A 27197-nucleotide genomic window follows, 5' to 3' on the forward strand; every position below is an offset into this window, starting at 1 on the left:
AGCTCCCCTCCCCTCCCTACACCAGCATCTTTGAACAAGAAACTGTAACTGAATCTGCCCAAGTGCAGCTGAACAAGAGCCCTCTGTAATCCTGCTGTGTTTGAAAACTTTCATGGCTGTTACCCTGCTAGCGTCGGGACTGGACTTTAGATCTCCAAATGATACATGTAAAGTGTTCAGACTTCATTAGCAGCCCTGGAGGGTATAGGCGAGTGTGTGCTATGTGTAGCAGGGACACTTGTGGAACGCTGTGCTTTTCTGTTCAAGCGAGATATAGTAAATGCACCTTCATTTCATCACTGACAGAAGTCAATTGCAGCGAAGAAAAACAACCAGACACACGTTCTCAGTTACAGTGACCTTTACGAAAAGATCCTTTTAAATATTAGCTTCCCTTCAAACACTTTGCCACTTGGCAGTAAGCAGGATACTGTAGCAGGTGAGCACAGAAGAAACAGCACTGTGGTCCCAGCTAACAGATTACATGCCACAGACAGGCAAGGCCTTCAACTTAGTTAGCAGGCACCAAACGTAAGGCACCAAAGGTGGGTGGAAGGGAAGAGTGGGAAGAAAACGCAGCAGAAAGCTGCACACCCGGAAGAGCACAGAGGCTGGGTCAAGGCGCTAAGGTTAGTACTAGCTTCAGGCCCTGTGGGGCTGGTGCAAGGGGTGCGGGGGAGGGGGGCGGGGTGCAAACCACACAGCATTCTCTCAAGTAAAGGACAGTATGGCAGTGTCTTTCCTTCCCACCTAGCACATTTGTTCAACTAAAGATAATCCACTTGCAACGACAAAACCGTCTTTAGTAGTTCAGTGAACACCACCAGCTTCAATTAATTCTATTTAAATAAACTTAGAATAACTGTCCAAGAAATATATTCATTATTAAGCAGCCTTGGAAAAGTCATAAAATCTAGACAGACTGTGACAGAAGACTGTGGGAAAGACTGGAGGGGCATGGTGGGTAAACACTCTGTGCTCCAAGGAAGCACCACACTTTCGCAGATTTATAAGACAATTAAATATTTACAAAATAGGCAAGTCTTTAAAAGGTTTTTTGTTTGTTTGTTTGTTTTTGGGTTTTTTTGTTTTTTGTTTTTTTTGTTTGTTTTTTTTTTTTTTTTTTTTGGTTTTTCGAGACAGCGTTTCTCTGTGTAGCCTTGGCTGTCCTAGACTTGTTTTGTAGACCAGGCTGGCCTCGAACTCACAGTGATCCATCTACCTCTGCCTCCCAAGTGCTGGGATTAAAGGCATGCGCCACCACGCCCAGCTTAAAAGCTAATTTTTTAGGAAGCTGGCCTAACAGCTAGATAACAAACTACAGGAAGGCTAAATCAAGGTTACCATATGTAGGTCAAAGTGGGAAAATCATGTGATCACTTCAATAGAGATAGAGGAATTAAAAAAAAATTTTAAGGGGGTCAGTGAGATAGGTAAAAATCATTCACCATACAAGCCTGACAAACTGAACCCAACTCCTAGAATCCAGAGTGGAGGAAGATCTACTCCCCAAAGCTGTCCTCTGACTGCCACACATGAGCCAAGGTATACAGTACGCACAGTCAGGCAGCACACAGACACACACAACAATGACGATGACTGACAGTGACGAGGAGAAGGGAGAGGAAATGATTTTTAAAACAAGTTTCAAGAGGCTGAAGGAATGAACAGGATTCCGTACAGAGACATCCTTGCCTCTGCAGGCAGCGTTGTCTGTATGGATGCTCAGGCCCAGGCTATCTGCAGGCTCTGCGCTCCATTTCAGTCAGGTCATGTGAGCAGGACTCTGACAACCATATCTAAAATAGCAGTCTCTATCTATCTATCTATCTATCTATCTATCTATCTATCTATCTATCATCTATCATCTATCATCTATCTATCTCTGTATGTTTTTAAGTTATAGCAATTATTTAAAGGAAATTTCTTTGGGAATGTCAAAATTTTAAATACATCATCTTGATAGAAAATAAACCAGTATGTTTTAATAAGGGATATCAGAAGTAGAATAAACGGAAATGATAGAGAATTATGGTCCTACAATTTATAATGAAGATTTATTAACAACGTAGGAGCCATCCTTCACATTTCACCTGTCTACAGATCCCTTCACACAGTCAGACAGAAAATTAAACGGAAAGAGATTTCCAAAAGCTCAAATGTAGCAAATGCAGTTCAAATAAAACTCATTAATGCTAAGAGGGACATTTGAAAAGAAATTGTACTCATAAATAGAGATGCTATGAGTTTTAACCGTTGGCCAGTGGTGGCCACTGCAGAGAATCATCAAATCATTTTTCAGTCATGTAAGGTGTTAGGCCCTGCCTAAATCTAAAGCTAGTTCTAGTTAAAAACTTGAAAGTCAATAACTGAAAGTTCAACAATAATACCTTCCTTGGTGTAAAGGTGGGTGGTGAGGTGGCATTGAAAACTATTCCTCACCTAGCCATGTAAAGCTGTTTGAGGGACTCTAAAAGGCGGGATTCACAGGGGAAGACTAATACACAGCTCGCTCCCTGAGAGCTAGCCTGAGACAGGAGAAGGAGGACTGCAGCACAGGCTGAAGCCAGCCTGGTACCCAGTGCATCCTACCCAGCTGGGGCTACATAGGGAAACTCTTGAAAAGGCAAATCACAAAAACAAAGCACAGCGCCCTGCCCCAGGCCTCCCTGAGGGACACTCCGGCTGGCTTCCAACTCACTGCTTATGCTACCAACTCTTAGATGCTAGGACTACAGGCATTGCTACCACACCTACAACTCTTGACCCATTCTTTGTGCTCCAATAGAAAATAGAAAAGAGGATGTTAAAACCTTCAAATACTATTGTTATCTTCTCAATTCATTAGCTATAATAATTTCTCTATTTTTGTTTTTTATTTACTTTTTTGGCTTAAATCTATAACTTTGTACACACTAAACACATACTCTACCACTGAGCTACACTGCCAGTCCCACCTTTCTATTCTATGTTTAAAATCTATTATTACTATCATCGTGTGTGTGTGTGTGTGTGTGTGTGTGTGTGTGTGTGTGCGCGCGCGCGCGTATATGCGTGTATGCACACACACATGCACGGAAGAAAACTCTATAGAGTCAGTTCTCTCTGCAAGCTCCAGAGACTGAACCGAGGCCAGCAGCCCTAGAGCACGCAGCCTTCAGCACTGCACTGTCTCTCCAGGCCCCACATTCCGGGTTTAAGCAGCTACTTCCTTACTTGGAATATGCCGGCGAGACCCAATATGGGTTGTCTTCCGCTGCTTTAGCATGGCGCAAAATGGCTTCCCGGGGGTTACTGTCATCAGTCTTGTCCAAAGCAATGTTTTTCACAATGTAGGATGACAGGGTACCCCCGTGGGTTCCAACTCGGCCACCACGACCTGTTTCAAAAGAAACACCCCAGATTAGAAACAGAATGGACAGATGACACATCGTCACAGCCGTGTATACTGCGCACTGAGCTCAGATCTCAACAGTGCTTGTCTCGTCCTTTCAGTTCTCATGGATCAAAAGCTAAGAAACCATCAGCCTTTAAAACCCATTAACATTTAAAACTAGGAAGAGACATTTTAGAAAAATGTTTTCGTTGCTTAATTTACAAAAATGACAGTGATTTTTTTAAAAAAGGGGGACTACTGTTTCTTAAGGATTGTATTAAAAATTCCTCTTGCATGAATTTATTGATATCCCATACTAAAAGTAACCACTATTCATTAGCTGCCATCTTAGCTGTAAACAAATGTATTTTAGGGCCTTACACATCCCGTGTAGGCACTGTGCTCCACGTCCTGAGGGAAACAAGCCAGGTGAGCACACTGACTCTCCTTACTCTGCTGCTGTAATGGCCTTGGCAGACAGCAAGCTCAGGGTCTCTCATAGCCAGCATGGTGCCTGATACCCAAAATGGGCTGACATTTTAAAAAGTTCTTTTTAGAAAGATAAACACGTGAATAACAAATTAACACTAGAAGATTAATTTCATAAATTAAGAAGAAGACGAAGAAGGAAAAAAAAAAAGACCAACAGCCAGAGGCTTCGTGTGGCAATAAGGATTCGAGCGTTTAGAGGAAGGAGATGGCTTCAGGCTGAGGTGGCTGAGAAGGTATTTTGAAAGCAATGGAGCAATGGGGATGGCCACAAAGCAGACAGTACTCTTTCCAATGAGCATAGATGAGCTATGTTCCCAACTGCAGACAGAGGGAAGTTAAAGTGTGCATTTGGGGGTCAGAGTAGGAGAGGCATGGAGACAAGACTACAAAGGTGAGTCAGTCAGATTGTGGAGAATTTTGACCTATGCAGGAGGAAAATGGTGGCATTTGGGGGGCAGCAGTGACATGAAAGCCAGAGGAAGGAAGGATAAAAGCTGTGTGCAAGACAAAGGGAGGAAGGGCCGGGGAAGGGAGAGACGAGATAGACTGTCTAAGCAGAAGGATTTGAAATGATCTAGGCAAGATTAGCATTTGGGAACTTAGGCTGGTCATAGAAAAGGTCCAAAAATCATAAAAATAGAAATGTGGACGTTTTCAATGCTCACATTGCGAATTGGAGGTCCAGAGCTGAGGCTCAGAGAAATGGACAAGAAAAGGCTTGGACACCCAGGCCAAATAAAACCCACAAGTGATAGTAGAAATGGGATTCCAGTGAAAGTCCCTGCTGTGCTACAGAGCATGTGGCGAGCTGCCCTGACTACCTATGGGCTTCCATTCCCTTCCAGTGAGATGGGCTACTCCATTTGCTCACACTGAACTAAGCCATGGTATTTTCTGCCTTGTGAGAAGCCTAGTCCAGCTCGATCCCAGGCTAGGGGGCCAGTGTTGTCCAGTAAGTTAATATTGAGGGCAGCAGTTTTAACGCTGGCTTCCGAGGAGCCCCAGAGTTCCAGGGAGGTCACCCGAGGCTCAAGCTGAGGAGGAGAAAGCCCTAGTGTCCTCTCTATTTAAGCACGACATCTCTATCAGCTCTACACACTGTAGTCCTGGTGCGAGACAGGAGAACATCTGAAAACCACTCGAGCCTCTCTGAAGATCAAGAAGTGCCCGGGCCCCAAAGGTCTTTCCACCTCCGCCTCAGTGGCGCCACCCTGTCCCCGCATCCCCTTGCCAGACAACGGGCTGCCTCAGTCACCTGGGCCTGCCACAGGAGGCTCTGGTTTGTGTGACTTCAGGGGGTCCAGTCTGTCCTTCTCCAGCTGTTTCCTCGTACTTCGTTGGCGGGGCTCACGGAACATGGGCAAGGCATGAGCTGTGAAAAGTCACATTTGAAAAATTTCATTATGATAATAACCCTTCGTCCAAAAAACATAGCTAATGCATGAGTAACTGAGGCATGAAACGGCAGTCATAATGACAGCCTCCATTTAATAACAACAGAGCCCGACTGTAACCAATTAGCCAATTTTGTTTGATACCAGACTCATTGTTCGCCTCTGCTGGAGGCTGATGGTGCTCAGGGAACACTGTCAAATGCTCTCATGGGAACACTGGTGAGTCTCACCTCCCTAGCCATGGGTTAAAGCTCAGTCTCTATGGTTTTGAAGAGAAACACTTTCTTATGTCTTCCTAGGGGACCCAAATATGAATCATGCCAGCAGTGTGCCTGTCAGTCCTCAAGTTTCCCTAGGTGCCTCATAAACACCGCAGTCACTTCACACGTTTCTGAAATGTGACCACCTCCCAGCAGAGGAGTGACAACACTGAGCAGCCGGAAGGAAGCTGCACTTAGCCCACTGAGAGTGCGGTAACGGTTGCCTTGAATGCCTGGATCTCCTGGCATGGGCGCTTAGGTTGGTACACAAAACAAGTGGGTAATAAAAATCACAGGCACATGTGTTCAACTACCGTCAAGTGTTCACATAGAAAGAGTATGGATTTAAGGGGAAACTGTGTAAAATTTGGGGGACAGGGTTACTGTGGCGTATTAAATAGCTATCTTCTTGTTGACCTGGACTTTCTTTAAGGCATTTTATACAGATTAAAGCCTGTTTTAAAAGAGAAAACATTTTCAGGGGACTGAAGAAGACAGAGGTTAAACGGTATTTAGAGGCAAATGAAACACCTCTAACAGCTCAAACACTCTTCCAGCTACACCCTAGTCACCTCTGCCCCTATTCCAGTTAAGGCCAGTCTATTTCACTCACAGCAAATCATGCCTGCCTCGGCTCAGCGAAGCTAAGCACACTAGCCCTCGTCACCCTGTCAAGACAACATGACACGGTGTTTTTAGGTGGGGTAAAGCGCTTTCACGTCAAAGGATTGGACCAATTTAAGTAGGTTGCACGTCATTCCATGTGCTGGACTGTCTATGACCCCAACTTCAACACTTCTACTCTTGCAAAAAGTGCCATGGGATCTCCTGGCTGGTGGCAAGCGCCATGGAACCTGGCCTTACCAAAGAGCCATCACCAGGAGGAAGGCCAGCAGCAGCGCGCCCTGGGCTTTAGACCCAGACACGGGTAAAGCCCACATGGCCACTCTCTATTACTCAGATCTGGGCATCCAGGATTTCCTTCCTAGCCTGTTATAGGTCTGAGGCTGTAGTTTTTAGAACATAGACCTGTCAGAGTAATAAGGTTGAGTGACACACAGGAGAGACACCATGCTTCTCTGGAACGCTTCCTTTCGCACTGCAGATAGTTAATTTTATGCAGAAATTCCTCCATGTGTATTAGTGCATGGTCACAGATTCCTTGTCTGATCTCACCGATGAGTTCGTTATTCAATGTCGCACTGCCAGTCCACGGAACAAGACAGAGTCAGGCCTCCTGCGTCTAAGGAGAGCCTCATGGCCCTTCTTGCTTATGCACAGAAGGAGCTGTTAGCCTTAAAGCACTGTACTGGAGCAACGCATTCAGCTCAGACACATGCTTCCCATTAGCATGAAGAGTTACACGAGGCAAGCCTCATTTCTGCAAAAAAATCAAGAGGCTAAAGTAGCGGTGTGGTCACGTGACTTATACCTGTGTCCACATGCCAGGAGATGATAGATGCCACAACCCCAGAGCCTTTTTGACTTTCAAACTACACAACGAGTAAGAGTGCAGAGAAGGGCAGTGTAAGGCAGAGAGGAATGCTAACAACTTACGGGTGATGATGTAGTCCTGGGTTAGTGTCTCGGCTTGCTTTGCCTTCCTCTGGGTTTTAACCACACATAATTTTGCTCCCCTACAATGAGGTAAAAATAATTATTTTCTTTAGTACATTTTAGGAATAGGCAGAGCTGAAACACTAAACTTCTGGTTCCATCCGAGACCATCTCAAGGCAAACACACACACACACACACACACACACACACCCCTACCTCTGTACCTCTGTATGTAGTAGACCCCAGCAGAAATCACTCCATGATAGATGCAGGTAATAATGAAACACTGGAAGGTTTCATTTATTTTTAAAATTAATTTTAAGGTTCTCATGCAAAACATGATTTCATTGTAGCATTTTCATTAACCATGAGATGCTTTTAGAATAGTCTGTGCAGACCCTCCTGTCAATACCTTGACTTTCTGAGAGAGCTCTATAGATGAGGTCTTGGTGATTATGATTACTGAACCTACAGAAATTCAAGTCTATCAGTCAGTGTCCCCAACCCAGTGAAAGGGTGAGAGAGGTGTCAAGACATTTAGGACACCAATTTAAAGAGAAATCCACAGAAGTAACTTAAAATATGAAATGCTAAAGAAATTTTATAAGTTAACCAACCTTTTTTCTTTAAAGGTCACAGTATTCCAATTTTAGCCTATTTTCCAGATGAAAACCATGAGGGCCCTACGCCCAGCAGGACCCAGCATGGCACATGTCCATATCTCAAAGTCATGGTTTTAAGTGTCCAGACTGGGGTGCTCCTAGCAGCACTGGGCAGGGCTCCAAGCTGATTAGCCAAAGACTATTGAAGGCCTTACCTCTCCATAATGACACTGACCTGCCTCTTTAGGAAAATGTAAATAAGCAATCTTATAGCTCCCAAGTAAAGACAGCACCTTCCAAACGCATGTCATAATATAAGGCTGGGCATCGTCTTAAGTGAACAAACAGACTCCCTCTACATCAACTCATTAATGTTTTTACTGTATTAATAAACAAACTCCTACTTAGTCTGCAGCTCCCTAGTTCTTCTCAAACATCGCTTTGTAACTTTCTTTTATAGGGCAAGGGTTTCAACCCTAGTTCAGAAACCTCTGAAGGAAGATGGGATTGCCCACTTCTAATTAGAGCCAAATTATGGTCAGTGGAACTTCATTCATAAAGATTAGCTTTCCCTTCCTCTGAAAGCATGTAAGAGCTCAGAGGAGGCTTATAGGGAAGACCACGAATTTAGCGTGGGAATTTGGTACACGCTAACTGAAAGGAGAGAGACCATTTCTTTGGGGAGCTAATACACATCCATATCCTAGGAAAGAAAATGGAAATAGTTGAGGAATTACATGCACTTCTCATTCTCACCAAGTCTCTGGACCTTGGGCTTAAATTGGTATGTTTATTTTTTACCTGGAGTGAGCTAAGGGCTGAGGGAAAGAAAGGACATGGGCTATCCTTCTCTGTCGACACAACATAACCTTGTCAAATATCCAAACTAGTAATTGCTAAAAGCCCCAAGAAATGGTAAGATAGAAATGCTGCTCCTGCATCCTGTGAGTGGCCAGTGGCCTGCTCCGCTAATCCTGCACGTGTCTTACTGCCCAGGGAGCACACAGAGCAAGCAGGACTGCCCCCACCCTGCACTCAACATTTTCCAAAGGACTGCAAATCCCCAGGGAACTTTTGCTTTGAATTCAGTACAGATCAAGGGTGAGATCTAAATCCCATTTAAAGCACAATGCTAGGAGTCTGAGGCTTTACTTTGTACCAGCTGCCTCTTCTAAAAGGGCGGATCCCCATCAAAGGGGGAATGAGTAAAAGCAGGGGTGAATCAGAGCCCTCCCCCCAGTTGTTCTTATCCATCTCCTATGAAATACCTCTGGCTCTTGCTGGGGTCGTAATACACTTTTGCCAATCCATTTCCAGTTCCAACCATGATCTGGTTCAACTTTGGATGCCACAGGCAACGGACGACACTCTAAAAATGGACAGGTATAGACGTCAACTCAAGTGACCAAATAAAAATGGGGGGAGAGGGTAGGGAGAAAATAATGGTCAGTTTACTAAACAAATAGTAACCCATAGCGTCTCAGACATTTCCTTCTAAACCATAGCATTTCATTCTACAAGTGGAGTTCCATCCCACAGCTTGCCATCCATGCGAAATCCTACAGAAACACAAGATGTTTACTTCTTTTGTGCATGAGCCCCCCCCCCCCCCGCTCCTGATAGCCTTGGAAGCATGAACCCCCTCCTGATAGCCTTGGAAGTATGAACCCCCCTCCTGATAGCCTAGGAAGTATGAACCCCCCTCCTGATAGCCTTGGAAGCATGAAACACCCCCCTCCTGATAGCCTTGGAAGCATGAACCTCCCTCCTGATAGCCTTGGAAGCATGAACCCCCCTCCTGATAGCCTTGGAAGTATGAACCCCCCTCCTGATAGCCTTGGAAGTATGAACCCCCCTCCTGATAGCCCTGGAAGCATGAAACACCCCCCTCCTAATAGCCTTGGAAGCATGAACCCCCCTCCTGATAGCCTTGGAAGCATGAAATGCCCCCCATCCCCACCTCCTGATAGCCTTGGAAGCATGAAACGCCCCCCACCCCCACCTCCTGATAGTCTTGGAAGCATGAAAAGGCCCCCACCCCCACCCCCTGATAGCCTTGGAAACACAGGCAGGCAGTCCAGCCCCATGTGAGGCTGGCACTGTGGAATGCTGGCTCCCTGTGAAGCACACCACCACAGCAGATTTAGATCTGGGTTTCATGCTTCTACACACACAATATGTCCCGCTGGACTCAGATTGAGGCCAGGTGGTTATTGTTTTTAGTTCACAAGGATCCAAGTCTCATTAAGCTTTCTTTTACAAAGAGCACATATTGGTAGACAATTAATAATCTCTCCCTGCCTATGAGATAGAACAGCAAAGCCATGACAGAAATAAAGCAGATATCAAATGCAAAGCCTTGATATTAGCCTGACGGGAGGCTATTTAAAGAGGTGGCTCACTGGACGCTATGGCCCTCTGAATTCATGTCTGGTGAGGAATAACTGGTGCTTTGGGGTCCCAAAGAACCTGAGTTCTAAGTTCTCACAACCTGTTTTCAATTGTGCTTGGGGTGGGAGGGAAGAGATGAGAAGGGCAGCACAAGGAGAACCAAGGCAGGTGGGGATGAGAGGCTGACACTGGAAAGTGCAAACACCACACACAAAGTTCTACACAACGCATTTGGAGCAAGATGAGGGGACGCATTAAATCAATGCTTATCAACAGCCCGTTACCTGCACGCTATGCATGGGGACTGAAGGGGGAAAGGTACAATTACACATTGACATTTGAGGGCCTCCTGGTAAAAACCAAAGTCCTGGAACTCTGTCCTGTGGCCGATGTGCCTTAAATCTTTGTCTCTACCCACCCGCCCTTTCATTAGGATGGAGCACCTGGAAATTCTGCGATCCCTCGGCAGACATTCCGACTCCCACCTGAGTGCTGATAGTTAAATGGCTGCATAGTTCTGATACCCCACAACTATGGAGGAAGCTAGAAGAGAGTGCAAATATCTAATTTGCATCTGACAATATTCCAAGGTGGTTCTTGAGCTGTGTGCCACTGAAGTGGGTTGAGTCCTTCTACGGAGACTCGGAGACTCAGTGTTTGCATTTCCCCATTGGAAGTGGAGGAGACAGGTGGGGGATAAGTTGAAAGGGCAGGTTTTCATGTTTGTTTAGCGGTCTTTTTTCTTTCCTCCATTTCTTTTTGTTTTCTCTCCTTCCTTCCTTTCTCCCTCCCTTCACTTTACATCCTGATCATAGCCCGCTCCCTCCCTCCTCACCCTCCCCTACTTCTCAGAAAAGGGAAGACACACACACACACACACACACACACACACACACACACACACACACACACACCTCACCCCAGCATATCAAGTCAAATCAGGGTTGAGCACATCCTCTTCCCCTGTGGCCTGGTAAGGTAGCCCCACTAGGGGGACATGATCAGAAAAGCAAGTAACAAGAGTGCATGTCAGAGACAACCCCTGCTCCCCTTAGCAGCAATTTTCCTCAAACCTATGGTGCTGTTATCCAGCACCTGCTAACTAGTGCTAAAAGCAAACAAAACAAAAATAATAGGAGAGGCACTTGAAATGAAATCAATTAAACTTGACTGTTTGGTTTTCCTTTCTCAGCTTCTCTCTTTTGACATGTATTTAGTTGGTTATGAGGATGGGGTCACACATGCAGAGGTCAAGGGACAGTCAAGGAGTCCGTTCTCCCCTTCCACTTTATGGATGGATTCTGGGGGACTGAACTCAGGTGGCAGACTTGCTGAGCCATCACACCAGACTCCCCCCTATACCCCTGACCCTGCCCCCCTTCCCCAGCCCCATTTCAGTCACTGCTGCTTTCTGCATGTGTTCATGGAAGCTTCTTTAGGATATGTTTGTAGTAAAGTCAGATTTTCTTCCAGGTTGGTGAGATGGAATCAAGTGTCAACATCTGATGTTCTGCAGGTGCTCAGCCATTGAGACTATTGTGAGAACTATGCCCAGACTGCTGGCAACTTGCTAGTCTGGAAGCACAGGAAGAGCCATAGAAACAACTTCCTACATCATGTCTATGTGAGCCTATCTAGGGTAAGTTCATCAGAGTGGATGCCACCTCAGGTCTCTGCTTAAATGATGTCACCTCCCAGCCTGCCTTATTTGAACTCCAATCACCCTGTTTCTCTGTTGTCGTAGCCTGCATGGTTAACACAGAATGTGATTTGTTTATTACTTATGCTATGTCTTCTCAACTCCAATCCATGTCCTGTGGCCTGAGATCTGTTTTGTTTGGCAGTATATTCCAGGTGTTTAGATTAGTGTCTGGTGCTCTGCAAAGAAGTTAAAAGCTACATGTCACCTATACCTGAATGGGTTAAGTTTGTTAAGCTGAGCTGGAGACAATTTTCAAGTCAAGAATTTTCCTTTTCTATGAGGAAGAAATTTGATTTCTGTGTATCATTATTAGAAGCAGCATCATACAAATCCAGCAGGGTTGGCTTCTCCCATCTGTGGTCCTGGAGAGAATGTGAGCACTAGGCAGAGAGGACAGAAGGCACCGAGGGGCTCTTAAGAGCCTTCAGAGCACCCAGCCAGCTGCGAAAGGTCCCAGACAATGCTAAGGATCTGGCTTTAGAGTCCTTTCTCTTCCTGGGTTCCCTACCACTCTCGCTAAGCAGTTACTGGTTCTCAAATATGTTTTCAAGTGAGCAGGGTGCAGAATTGGAAAAGAGCCACAACGTAGGCCTGATAAATTCCAAGACGCCCAGCCAAACAGGCAGTTTCCAGGGGCAGCAGGTTACGGTTACTCTCTCCCTCTCCACCGAGGGTGTAAATGTTAGAGAGGCAACTGCTCAGGCCAACAGACCAATGTGTGGTTGCTTTCCAGGGAGCCTGAAGGCATTTCACCTCTCTCCTGCTCACATCCTTTATCTCCAGAGCTCTGGGATACACTGCACATGACTGCTCAGCAGCTCACAGGGACAAGGACATTTACCCTCTTCTCATGCTAAAGCAGGGAAATACACGTAAGAGCCCTTGAACTAAACAGTTAGTCCAGCGATCACTCCACTGTGGCAGTGAGTCATCAAAGCAGCCAATGAGGGGCCTGTGAGCAGACTAACTTAGGCAAAGGGCACTTGAGGCTCAATTACCTTAAGACCAGTTATTAATCAAATACTACAGAGATTCCAAAACACAGAATGAAGAAACAGAATTCAAAGTCAAAGGTGGGTGGGCCTTTTTTGTTTATTAATATTTATTGTGTGTGTTTAGCTAACCTTTGTAAACTTTGCAGCTAATGCGCCTCCATATTTTGTCCTGTCAAGGAAATGCATCTTACAGCAGAGAGCTGGCCATTTGCCAAACCAAACAATCCCTGAGTCGGCGGCAGCAAGCAGGGTTGCCACGCTGCTAACTTGTCAAACATACATACTGGGCTTTGCTTAACAACAATGGACACGTGCCTGCTAGGAGCCCAGAACCATCAGAAGACAGATGAGCTATAAACACAAAGGAAGAGTGCAATCACTCATTCGGCCAGCCAGACCAAACTCCTTCCTCCTCTTCTTAAGAGATACCTCTTTGGTTGACATGCCTAGATCTGTGACATGTACTGAGTGGTGCTGCAATGCATGGGAAGGGACATTCCCAAATCAAGGGGCCAGAGAAGACCCCAGAGATACAAGACCTACAATGTCAAAGAGAGAAAGACTTTACCTCATATTATGACAGCCAAGTGGCAGAAGGCCACTGTAATGCAAGAGCTAGGTTCTGAATTTTATCTGCATACTATACTATGGTGATTTACTTAATTAAACTGAGAGGGCATTTTATTCTTTCACGAATCCCTTTACTGAAAGGTGAGAGTCAGCTACTGGCTACTGTTAGCTGTCTAAGCTCAACTCCATTCTGGCTCAAAGTTAAGTTTTATCTTTTTAAACCAAAGCTCACTCTTGTTTTAGCCTTAGTATCTGGACATGCAGAAAAACCACAAACTGCCCAGGATACTTAGCAGCTGCCACCAAGAGACACTAAATAAGCTTGGAGATCATAAGCAAGATGGCCAGGACAAGTTACAATACATGAGTGTGCTCAGCACAGAGACCCTCCATCCCTACAGAGGCCAAGCAGAAAGGGGGAGATGAAAAGGGCAGCATGCCTACCAACAGTGTCAAGATCCCAGACAGATACTGTGGAATTACCCCTCAGCAAAAGGGAGATGGCCACAGAAATGCCAAATAATTATTTCTGTGGTTTTCTGGTTTACTTTAAGTGAAACCATGAAAATGAGGAGAGGAGGGAAAGAAAGGTAGTGACTGGACATATAGTTTAGAATGCATGGAAGTATAGGGTACCTGAAATATTTGTTATATTATTGTTAATTTTTATTACATTTACTTATTTATTCATGGGGGGTGCGTGTGCTGTGGAAAAAAAGAGTCTGAGCACAACTTTTGGAAGGCAGTCTTCTCGTTCCACCATGTACAGCTGGGGTACTGCACTCAGGTCGTGAGGTGTGGTGGCAAGTGTTTCTTCCTACTGAGCCATCTCCCTGGCCTGGGAAGTTTATATTATTTGATGCAACTGGGTCTTTATAAAATTAATAATCTCATTCTGTTTCATAGATGAAAACAAAACAAAACTGAGATTGTAAGAGAGTAATGCTTCCAGGTTACTGAACTTACAAACAGAGGGGAGGGCATTGGCCAGGTACTTCTAACTCTATCACTCGTTTCTTTACACTATGTACCATGTGGAGCCTTATTTTGAACAATGATGAAAACTGGAAGGTTTAAATCATTTCTAAACCTAACTCAGAACTAGAATCTTAGCAAGTTGATTTTAGAAAGGACAAAGGGGGCTGGGACTGTGGCTCAGTGGTAGAATGCTTGCCTAGAATTCAAGTACCTTGCGTTTGATCCACAGAAATGCCAAGGAGGTGGGGAGAAGATGGTACCACTAAAACTGAAAAAGAGAAATCTAAGTTCACAAATGTTGCTATAAAAGAACTTGATGCCCGAGCAACATCTCAGATGTGTGTCAAGTGTGTATCTAAACAGCATCATTCAAGAGAAACCTGGCATCCCTAATAATTTGTACCTTAAACATGATTATGTTCAAACACCATTTCCTGATCCTTCCCAGCTGCTGACCCTCACTGAAAACCGCATGCCATCTGCTTTTGTCACATTTGGTTTCTGTCGTATGGAAGAAGAACAAAGAAGCAAACCTGAGGCCTTGCAAGAACGAGCATTCTCAGTGGCTTCCAATAATCAGCCTGACATCTGTTGGTAAAAGAGACACCCACAACTGTGCAGCCCTGTGTATAAGAAGCCTCAGCCTCAGAGCCACCCTTGGGATTAGCCCACACACTTGCCATGTGTGCTGACCCACAGGGTAAGTAGGGAAACAGAGTAAACAAATGAAACAATGAACGAAGACAGATGAAAAGAGGAAGGTACTAGAGAAAGCACTACTACAGGTGCCCACAAGCCCATAGCTTAATTCACAGAAAAAAAATGGTTTCCTACAGTAAAATATTGGATAAGGGAGGTAGAAGAGTGAAGTGGGAATCGCTTCAGCTCTTGTCCTTGACCCCTCCACTGGACCCCAAAGACAGCCTTGTTTTGTCCAACTTTGGTCTAGCACATACGAGCCTAGGGGTTGGCTTCATTCATCTCTCTAGGCTCTGTCAGTAAATCTGAATAAGCCACAGACTCAAAATAACAAACCAACCAACCAACAAACAAGCAAACTCCTAACACCCACCTAGTCCCTATAGAAACATCTCCTAAATGGAAAGAGTAAAGGCAGACACTTTCCCCACACTTTTCTTTTCCTTTTGGTCTTTGACACAGGGTCTCACTGCACGGCCATGGCTACATACCCCAGGCTGATCTCAGACTTCCTGTGATTTTGCTGGTTCTGCCTCTAAGGTTCTGGCCCTCGGTGAGGGTCAGTACGACTGGCTTCTCTCCACGTATCTACCCTTTTGTTCATGCACACCCCAATTTCAAGACAGTCTTACCATGGGCTAAACTTGCCATTTTTCCCTGTACTTTTTTCTTTGATAAACCAGACAGAAGCCTGATGGTGACAAGAAGAAGAGCTGGAACACTCTCACGTGTTAAGAGAAACGAACCACGGGCGGTTGCTCTGCACTTGCCGTTTACCTGATAGAGCGGTGGTTCTCAACCTTCCCAGCGCTGTGACTATAATACAGTTCATGTTGTGGAGACCCCCCCCCAACCATAAAATTACTTTTGTTACTATTTTATAACTGTAATGTTGCTACCATTATGAACTGTAATATAAAAATCTGTGTTTTCCAGTGGTCTGTTCAACCTCAACCCAAGGGGTCATGACCCGCAGGCTGAGAACCACTTCCATAGACACACTATACTTTAAAATTTTCCATATAATTACGCATAAATTCACATCAAACCTATGGAAAGATCAACTTACTTTAGATTGTGCTGTAAAACTGAGGTGGCCACGAAAGTAGCAAGAATCTGTAACCTGGTAATTGTCCTTGATACTAAAAGAACCACATCTGTATTTGATAACAAGCTTGTCTGAAGAATTCATCACAAGAAAAAGTTCTCAGAGAAAATAGAATGTCTCTTGGGCAAAAGAAATTAAACACAATTTCCTTCACCTAACTCAAACCAACAAGTGCTAGTTTGCTCCAGTCGTGGATGATGACAAAGAAAGAACAAATAGTTATTGGAGAAAGTCTGGTAATTGCTTTTATTTATGAGAGCCTGGGAGCAAGAAACAAGAGGACATTGAAGCTGGGGTTAGAATTTCAGACTGTTGTGAGTGTCTATGGAGGCTGTGAATCCGACTTGGTCCTTTGGACAAGTAGCTTAGCCAGGAAGCCTTTCTAGCTCCTTGATTAGATATTGTAAAGTGTCAAACACTAACAATAACTACTTCCAGCTCAGCATGGTGGCATATGCCTGCCATCCCCACACCCAGGAGGCTGAGGCAGTAGGATCATGAATTTGAGCCCATAATGGGCTACATGTGACTTTCCTTTTCATCTTTACTTCAAACCACAGTGTATTTTAAATAGACCACATTCATTAATAGTATAACAATCAAAGCAAATTATGTTAAAACAGAGTTTAGATTACCAGTATTTTTAACATCTCTAGCAAATCTGGGTTTCTTCCACTGAACTCAAATACAACTATTTTTAGTAAGTGTAAAAATAATAATCAATCTCAAGTTTTAAATAAGCAGACAAAACAAAATGTGTACTTCTTTCATCAAAACTAAAAGTAAATATGCTGTAACATTCCAAACTAATTTTTGAAATATTAAAAAATAAAAACAAAAGTGAAAGGGATTAGATCACTAATGTAAATCTCAGTAAGAATGTTCTAGAATCAGATACAATAAAAAATAAAGCAAAGGTATGAAAAAAAAAAAAAACACTTTCTGCAAATACCTTCCACACAGCACGTGCTGAGCTAAGCATTAAGGATAGCATGCACTTGTACCCCAAGGGCTTGCCAGTCCAATTGGTCACCTGAAATTTAGAATGTCTGAGAAAACACTATCAAAGATAATGGAAGTGCTGAAAAAAATTTGATTTTCAAGGAAAAGATTTTTCTATTCTTCTCTTTCTTTCTTTCTTTTTTTTCTTTTTTTCTTTTTTTGGTTTGGTTCACTACCTACATAAGAAAGAGCAGAGCAGTAACTGTATAATCATCAAGGAAACAGAGGATATTGGCCAGCTGTTCTCCAAGCCCACAAGGACTAGAGTAAAGGATGTGGGCTCTGAACATGAGAACGTGAGGCTAAAGAGACGGGACGGGAACTCTCCGGGGAGGTTGTAAAAGTCTTCTGTAAAAAGCAGCTCTAATTTTTTATACAGGGCAGCTAGAGCACAGTCCTCAGGCAAAGACTCTGGGATAATATGGAGACTGTGCAGGGACTGCCTGACTGCAGGGGACAGCTGACTGAGCAGAGGCTCTGGGCTGCTGATGCGGGGCCAATGGAACATACCACACAGTAGGACTGATGGCATTATCTCCTGACACGCCAGTGCCCCGCTTTGCACATATCCGCTGGGGTCTGTACTGTGTTATGCTGTGCTTTGCTTTGCCACTGAGGCTGTTTTTGACTATAAAAAATCCCCTGTGTGGTTTGGGGTAAAAGAGAGGAAACACATACTGCTCTAAATATGCTCGCAAACTAGACAGGACAATTCTGGAAGGTAAAATCAACAGGTAGATCTAGGATGAAGTTCAATGTTCACTAAAGCAAAGTGGTCCTCCACCAAGAAGTTAGTGAGTAAATAATAAATAAAATAATGTCTATGGTCAGCAATTATGAAAATTTTCAGTAAAGACAGAATCAGTCCAACTGAGTCTTCTTTTCACCTTAGATTCTAACTCAGTTTAGCATAGCATAACTGATTCTATTTTTATTTAAAGTTTTTAGTATTTTATACATTATAGTTTTCTTATACTAAATTGGACTTTTTGTTTTCTTCTTATCTTGAGACAAAATTTTCATGTGGCTTGAGCTGACCTCAAAGTCACCGCGCAGCCTCCTGCTTCTGCTCACTGAGTGCTGGGAGCGCAGCCGGACGTTCCCAGGCAGCATCACAAGTGACTGAGACGAGGCTTATGCAAGCTCTTTACCAACTGAGCTACATACCAAGCCATGAACGTAAAGAAAAATGTCGCCTGAAGGTGACTTGCCTTGTTTATGTATATTTATTTTGGGGCTGAACTTAGCACACCAGAGGCTGGGTGTGATTTCTAGCAAGACAGAACAATACAAAGGAAAACAACACATACCACTAGCCATTTAGGAAAGCCACTGCTTTACCTGGAAAGGCACTACTTTACTCTTATTACACAAAAGTTAACTTTCAATGGAATGTAGACCTAAATGCAAGACAGAAAAAGATACACCTTTTAAGAGAAAATCAGGGCAATCTGGAGTTAGTCAAGAAGTTCTTGGAAGTGCCACCAAAAGTATAATCTATAAAAGAAAAACACTTGATACGTCTGACTTGATTTGATCAACAGTGGAAGTAGAAACTGATTCTGTAAAGATGTCTATACACAAATACACACACACACACACACACACACAAATACACACACACACACACACAGACACGGCAAGGGGAGTAGGGAAAATATCTATAAATCACATGCCCCACAAAGTCTGGAATCTAGAATAAAAGAAAAAAGCATAATCTCAAGAAAATGAAAAATTATATTAAAGCAAAAACCTGAATGGGAAATGCTTATAGAAACTTTATCCACAGTTTCTGAAATGATACATATCATTTAATTATGCTCCAGTGTGAACAAACTACTGATACACCTAACATTCTGGACTAATTGTAAAGACATTGTGTTGAAAAAGAGCCAGTCTCCAAAGGTCACATGCTTTATAAAATTCTTGAAAGAGAAAAAATAGTGAATGCCAAATGTTAGGAGCGGGGGGGGGGGGGGGGGGGGGGGGGGTAGGTGTGGGGGTGGGGCAGAATGCAGACAGGGATACATGGAGGATAGGAAAAACTTTTAGGGGGCTGATGGAGCTGTTCTCTGTCCTGATTGTGTTGGTGATGACTGAATAAGTCCACACATGAAGAATTTCCTCCCTGGGGAGATATAAACCTCTTCCTCCTCCTTACAAGGCACCAATGACAACTCAAAGTATGATTCCACCAAAGTCCAACTTTGCAAACCAATGAGTTACGGTGCTTACTTACCGAGCATAGTTGAGGAGTTATTTACAGAAGTGTGGGTGCATGGAGCAGCCATACCACCAAATTCTCACCTCAGCATGGACGATCAGTTTTCCAAAGAAATATAAATGGACCCATTAACGGTCCGAAGCTTATAAGGGAATGCCAACAATCAGTGAGCCCATTCTTGGCGTTCTCTTGCAAGTGGCCATAGATGGTGTGGTGAAGATGACGGCTCTTATGCTTATATACAATATATTTTAAAAATAGCTCAATTATATACCCTCTTTAGAAAAAGGGTGAATTTTGTTGTATAATCGTTTTTAAAGCAACATAACAGAATCAGCAGTACACTGGTACTTATCAACTTCCTCTTGTGAAATACTTCAAGACATGATAAGGCAGATACTAGTAGACTACAAAGAAATCAGTGGTTCCTTCCCGTCAACACTATGTGCCTGCAGATGGACATCCTTCATATCCAGAGTACTGCAGACACAAAACATTCGCAGCAGGATACGCTCCGTGAGAACAAAGAGGTCATTTTATCACATCTTAGTGATACTCATCTTGAACATTGGGAGGCTACCTAAGCAGGCAATTCAAGCTAAGTTCTAGCTATACACAAATTATATGTACAAGCAAGTTCCTTCAGACAACCCCAAGAATGGGTTTAGTGATTGTCTCAAGGCCACATCTTACTTATTTTTACCCCCTCGAGACAGGGTGCCTTGGCTATCCTGGACTTTGTATATCAGGCTGGCCTCGAACTCACAGAGATACATCTCCCTCTGCCTACCCAAGTGCTGGGATTACAGGCATGTGCCACCTTGCCCAGCACATCTTCCATATTTTGAAAGCAGAAAACATAGAATGCTGTCCTTAACTATATATAGCCACTATATAAGTACCCTTCTGGTTTGGCAATTAAAACCTACCCCTGAATAAGGTAGTACTGACTGGCCACTGTGCCCACAGGCTGTGAAAGACTGTCCTAAGAGCCATGCTAGACGTTACTGGTTGACCCAGAAAGAAAATACTAGAGAAGAAAGGATGCCAGTGCTACATCAGCACATTTACACTACATACAATAACTTCTATTTATTGCCAGGTTCTTTATCATATATTAACACATCTAGAAATATGGAAAAGAAGCCTTTTTTAAGATGTATTTATTTACATGATGCTTGTCTGCATGTATATCTGAAAGTTAGTAGAGGGCACCAGACCCGATTATAGATGGTTATGAGCCACCATGTGGTCACTGGGAATTGAACTCAGAGCAAGTGCTCTTAACCATTGAGCTACCTCTCCAGCTTCCAGAAAAGAACCTCTTGAAGTGTACCTTTTTGTTATGTAAATTGTCCTATCACTTGGTCGTAGGCAAATATTATAGACTTTATTATATACAAATATGTTGATCAGGTTCCTTCTAGAATCTGCATTGTTTAATACTACAAAAAGTGAATTAAAGTGAAATGTCATTAAGCTGATATCACTTTATTCAAATAAGACATAATTCAAAGCAACTGCTATTCTCTAGGCAACCAGCAGCCTGACTGCTCTATAATAAAAATCAGAAAATGGAAAGCTGGTCAGTTCAAAGCCCACGTTTTCCATCGCCCTGTGTGTTGCACTGAGAAGGTTTCACTATTTGAGAAGTCAGATAAATGCCAGATGCAGTCATTAGAGTTTCATTTCTGTTGCTATTTGCACTGTTGGTAGCTCAAGTTCTTTCTCTGCATCACTGCTCGTGTGACTCTGACCTGGCAAAGATGCTATTCCAATCCTACACTTCTAGAAGCTTTCGGGGTGGAGCAATTGTGCCTGGACTGGACTCTGTATCAGTAAGACAGGGTTAGTCTATTCCCAGTAGCAAAGGATGAGCAGATAGAGTCCTCTGCTCCTCTGAGACAAGCCCTTACATGCATGGCTTCAGCAATTTGTTTGAAGTGAATTCCCAGGTCACATATATCTATATTCAACTGTAGGAACAGACGCAGCGCAGACAGCTCTGAGTACCTCTGGATTATTCATTATTCTGCTCTCCTCAGCCGGCATAAATAACAGAGGCTGACTACAGTCTGAATGGTCATCGCTTATAAATTAAGGTAAATAGCTAGTTTCATGAAGGGTCTTTTATTTTATATTCATCTATTCTTCCTCTTCAACCTTTTCAAACTTAAAATATCAGTACTCTTCCCTAGTAAGAACATACACAAAACAAAACTGTTACATATATAATAAGATACTAAATAGATTATGTGTAATACTTATTGGGATATTGCCATTTTATATGCTTATGGTAATACATAGAGAAACTTTCTTGAACAGCAATGTTATTAATTTTAATGTCACATCTGGAATAATCTATGAGTAGTAGAAGTACTTTCTTCATATCTTTTGTCTTTTTAGTTTCTAAGATTTTGTATATATTATTTTCAATAAGAAAATGAAAATTGGTATATAAAAAGTCAATGTTATTCTCAATGGAATGTGTCTATGAAGATCTTATAGGGTAAGGGAAGATATGAGCTCAAGTTCACTTCAGGAATTCACACAATTACATAAGGAAGGATACTGCCAGTACTCTTATAGAAATATTTGTTTTTCCTATTTATTTTTAAGACAGGGCTCATTCTGTATGCAGGCTTCCCTGGAACAATACAGCCCAGGCTGGCCTCAATTCAGCGATCTTTCTGCCTTAGCCTCCCTAGCCCTATGTACCACTCTTTTTGTTTTATAAAACAGAATTATGGACCATACTTTTTTTTTCCAAACAGATATAAATGACAATTTCTAATATCAGATAAAAAGCCCTAAATAAAAACTTTCTCCTTTATTTTGGTTAAGCATATGAACTTTGACATAACAATTTTAACAAAGGTTATATATTATCTAACCAATATTCATGAAAATAAGTGACAGTGATAGAACTGGTAGTAACTAAGTGAGTCAATAAATAAAACTCTTCTTGTAGAAAATTGTCAAGGTCTTTCTAAAAACACTGTGCTTGCTTCACTCTACTCCCCTTACTGAAAAAGAAATGATAATGTTCCAGGAAGGCAGGTCAGAGCCTCTCCATCCTCAAACCGCAGGCATAGCTCCTGTAAAAACCCTTACAGAACTTCAAGTCCACAGAACGTACACGATGCACAGATATCCTCGGTGTTCCTTCATAAAAAAACTGACTGATGTATAGAGTCTACACCTCAGTTCAGAAGGGATATTCTGAAGAACAAGTAGAGGAGAAGGAAGCAGAAACCACGGGAAGCTGCATCCTTCATTAGCCACTCTGTCTAGGGGTTAAAGAATGCTTTTCAAACACTTTAGAAACCTGTGCTGTTCAGTTGAAAAATCTAAAAGAAATGGGCATTTTTATGCATTCTTTCAAGGCACCAAAATTAAACTAAGAAAAGATCACGACCTAAGCTGACTTGTAACAAACAAGGAGATTGAAACAGCAGTAAAAAGCCTTTCAACTTAAAAAAAAAAAAAAAAAGTCTAGGTCCAGATGGATTGACAGCAGAATTCTAGACTATCAAAGAAGCAAATCCTTCTTAAACTATTCAAAAGAAAGAAAGGGGAGGGAGGGGGAGGGAGGGAGGGAAGCACAGAGGGAAGGGGAAGAAACAGAAGGAGTACCCCCAAGCTTGTCTATGACTCTGTTATAAAAACAGGTAAAGCTACAACAACTACTACTACAGAACAATATCCCTAATGAACATAGATTCAAAATCGTCAATAAAATATCTGCAAACTGAATACAGACAGACATCAAAACATTATCCACCATGACTAAGTAGGCTTTATTTCAGAGATACAGTGATGGTTCAACATATGTAAGTCAATAAATGTAATAAATCATATAAATGGAATTAAAGACAAAAAAATCACCTGATCATCTCAATGGACACAGAAAAGGCCTTTGACAAAATCCAATGTGCCTCCATGATAACATTCTAGAGAGGTAGAACTAGGGGAACATACATCAATACAACAGACGTTACATATGAGAAACCTACAGCCAACATCATCTTAAACCAAGGGGACTGGAGTCATCCCACTCAAGTTAGGAGTGCCACTGTCCCCACTCCTTTTCAACACTGGCCTTGAAGCACCAGCTGGAGCAATAAGGCAATAGAAGGAAATGAGAGAAATACAAGTATAAAAAGAAGTCAAACTATCTTTATTTGAAGATGACATGATGTTATACATTGCAGATACCAAAACTTCTACCAGAAACCTTCAGAAACTATCAGTAACCTCAGGAAGGTGAGGGATGCAGAACTGACTTACAAAACTGAGTACACCTACAACGGACACACAGAGAAGGAGACCCGGGACATGTTCCCATTCAAAATAGCCCCAAAGGGGGTGGGGACGGGGACCTAGGAATAAATAAGCCTAACCAAAGAGATGAAAAATTTAAATCTCTTTTTAAGAAATTGGGAAAGACATCAGGCAATGGAAAGACATCCCATGCTGTGGATTGGTAGAATTAGTATTGTGGAAATGAGCATTCTACAAAACTCTATATACAGACTCAATGCAATCCCAACCAAAATTCCCATCTCATCTTCAAAGGAAAAAAGTCCCCAAATTCATAATGAACCACAAAGACCCCTTAGATAGTCAAAGCAATCTTGAGGGGAAAAACAAACAAACAAATAAAACAAAACAAATCTGTAGGGATTACAATTCTCCACGTGAGAGGTGGGGGACTTGTGCTGATATGCACTCTAGTACCCACAATTTGGTCACTGCCCCTTGGCAAGACCACTCTGAGGGCACACAGAGGAAGGGGTGTATGCTATCCTGATGAGACATAATAGGCTGTGGTCAGACAGTGGGATAGCATGCTCCCCACCATCAGAGGTCTAGGGGAGGGGAATAGAGCAGAAGAGGGAGGGAGGGAGGGAGGGAGGGAAGGAGGGAGGGAGGGAGGGGGAAGGTAAGAGCAAGGGGATAATGAAAATAAATTATAATAAATAAAATATACATAAAAAGAAAGGAAACTCTCTCTATATATGTATATATATTAATAAAAACAAATAATACTGGTACAAAAGTGACATGTTTACTAACAGAACAAAATAGAAAACTCAAACATGAGCACACATAACCACGGCTTTTTTATTTTATTTTATTTGACACAGATGCCAAACATATTTTGGGGAAAAGACAGAACCTGCAACAAGTTTCATGAACACCTTGCATGACTCTAAACAGACCAAAGACTTAATGTGAAACCTGAACCACTGAAACAGCTAGAAGAAACAGATTTTAAAAAACAAATGATATATTTTTTTTTCTTTCAAAAAATGGCTATGGAACTGAACAGAGAGTTCTTAAAAGGAGAAATAAAAACTGCTTTTTTTTAAGTCCATTGTCATTAGCAATTAGGAAAATAATGCAAATCAAAACAACTTTGAGGTCTCATCTTACCCTAGTCAACATGAAGGATGACATAAGAATTCGGGAGAGGGTGTGGGGGAAGGAGCCCTCACTCACTGATAGGTGGGATTGCAAACTGTGCAACCTCTACGAAAATCAGTATGGAAAAATCCTCAAAAAACTAAGACTAAAATATGACCCAGCTACACCACTCTTTGTTATATGCCCGAAGGATTCATTGTACTCCACAATAGCTAGGAAGTGGAAACATCCTAAATGATAGTCAATTGATGAATATATATATATATATATATATATATATATATATATATATATATATATATATATCTCAGCTGTTTAAGAAATGAAATGCAGGAAAATAGATGGAACTGGAAAAGATCATATAGAATGAGAAAACTCAGTCCCAGAAGATAAAATGTCAGATGTGCTCCCTCGTCTTGGACTCCTAACTCCAAATCTTCAGATATGAGTGTACAACGTGAAGTAATTGCAGAAGCCAGGAGAGTGAAAAGGGACTGTGGCAGGAAGAGGAGGGAAAACAGAGGAGTAGCAGGATAAAAGCACTCCGGAGGGGGAAATGGAAAAGATGGGGGAAGCCTTAATTAGTGAAGAAGGGAGAAATAAAGGAGGATAAAACAGTAGCACTGTCACAAAATATCATAAAAATTATATTATCTATCTACCTAAAATTACATATATCTCAAGTATACATATACAGTTTAAGCAAAATTTTCCCATCTGGGCTGACAACACTCCTCCTAAGAGCCAAAGACTTCCTAATCAAACACCAGGCATGAGAAGCTCCCTTTTGGGTCGTTGATTGGTGTTTTCCAGTAGACTCTCCAAAACCTGACAGACGGTGGATACTGCCCTTGTTGGCTTCCCAGAGTGGAAAGTAAGAGCCTGCTTCTGAAGATGCCATGCACTGTGGCTCAGGACCCAGGGCTAGAACTGACTGAAAGCCTCCTCCCTGAAAACGAGCTTTCATGGTACCAGTTCAGTCTTGGATGCTGATGGAGAATCCACAACTGCCACTCTATTAAACTAGCAAATCCAGTAACTACATTCTAAATATTTGTCTTATACTCACAAATAAGCATAGCTCTCACCTCTCTCTCATCAAGAAAACTTCTCTTTGTAACAGATAAACACCAATATAGAAAGCCACAACTGATCCAAATGCTGGGAGCAAGTGATCAGGTGGTACTGAGTCCCAACTGGTTCACCTACAGCACAGCTTCTTGTACCTACAGTTCAGGGAATATGGTGGAAGAGGGGCAGTAAAGATTTTAAGAGCCACAGGAAAAAGATGTTTAGTTTCACAAGGCTTAGTGATGCATGCCTGTGGTCCTAGCTTTAAATATGAAAAATAAGATATGAAATATGAGACATAAATATGAAATATGCACTACACAACGGATACTACATGGACAAGTTTATTATTTGAGCATGGGGAGAGAAGGAGGGGTGGCGCCCAGGGGGACAGAGAGAGACAGAGACAGAATAAGAGTAAGAGAAAGAGGTAGGTGGGTTTGTCTGTTTATATACTCCTGGGCAGGGGGGATGGCCAGTGATAGGTAGGCAATGACATCACAGGTTACTAGGCAGACTGAGGCAGTATCCTAACACATAGCACCCAGAAAGCTGAGACAGGAGGATTCAGAGTTCAAGGCCTTCCCCTAAACTACATAGCAAGTACCAAGCAAGATTTGGGCTAACATAGCAAGTGCCTCCATCAAAAACAAGCAAGTAACAACAGGTTCAAGTTATAAGTTCTATTCTGGAATACATCTTAGAAATAGGCCAAGCATACTAGTTAAGTCACACAGAATTACACAAGTAAGAAGTTTGGGTGTGTTGTGTATCTGTCTGTATATAGGAGCGTGGGCGGGGGGGGGGGGGGTAAGGAAGAGCACACAATTGACCCCCAAGAGGAAGCATCCCAAAATAACTGCACTGTAAAATGTTTGCCAACAGTGCTGAGTGCAACGAAAACAGTAAAAGCTAAACACCTGCCATCTCCTACTGAAAAGCTAAGAGTTTCAATGGTGAGTCTACACTGAACACAGAAAGGAAAATATTGAGACTGTGACAATGCAGAGAGTAGTGACAAAAAGTAAGATTAAAAGAATTTCAAATGAAACACACTTCATTGCGTCTTACCATTCCTGTTGGGGTACACATGGACACATGGTGTGCCATGGAGTGCGTGTGGATGCCAAAAAGTGACTGTGGATTCTATTCTACTCCCTCCTTCCACCTTTATGTGGGCTTCAGGGATTGAACTCAGGCCATCAGGCTTGTGTAACAACTGCTCTTATCCACTGAGCACTAGTTGGCCTGCACCTGCTGTATTTTAAAAGGCTATTTTTGGACAAAGATTATAGACCACATGTTAGTCAATAAGATTTTAATAGCATAGATCAACATCTCTTGG

The 27197-nt window shown here is 42.6% G+C and overlaps 1 protein-coding gene across 1 annotated transcript in view; it reads right to left on the reverse strand.

The window, feature by feature from the left end:
* Wdr70 (WD repeat domain 70) overlaps positions 1-27197 on the reverse strand; it is a 207764-nt gene that overhangs the window by 6499 nt on the left and 174068 nt on the right. The window contains exons 14-17 of the mRNA XM_051150838.1: positions 8951-9051; positions 7080-7159; positions 5124-5240; positions 3217-3379 (exon numbers count right to left, since the gene is read on the reverse strand). Of these exons, the coding sequence (XP_051006795.1) occupies positions 3217-3379; positions 5124-5240; positions 7080-7159; positions 8951-9051 (461 nt within the window). The remainder of the gene's footprint in view (positions 1-3216; positions 3380-5123; positions 5241-7079; positions 7160-8950; positions 9052-27197) is intronic.

This window comes from Acomys russatus, chromosome 9, assembly GCF_903995435.1.
Source record: "Acomys russatus chromosome 9, mAcoRus1.1, whole genome shotgun sequence".
Taxonomy (NCBI): domain Eukaryota; kingdom Metazoa; phylum Chordata; class Mammalia; order Rodentia; family Muridae; genus Acomys; species Acomys russatus.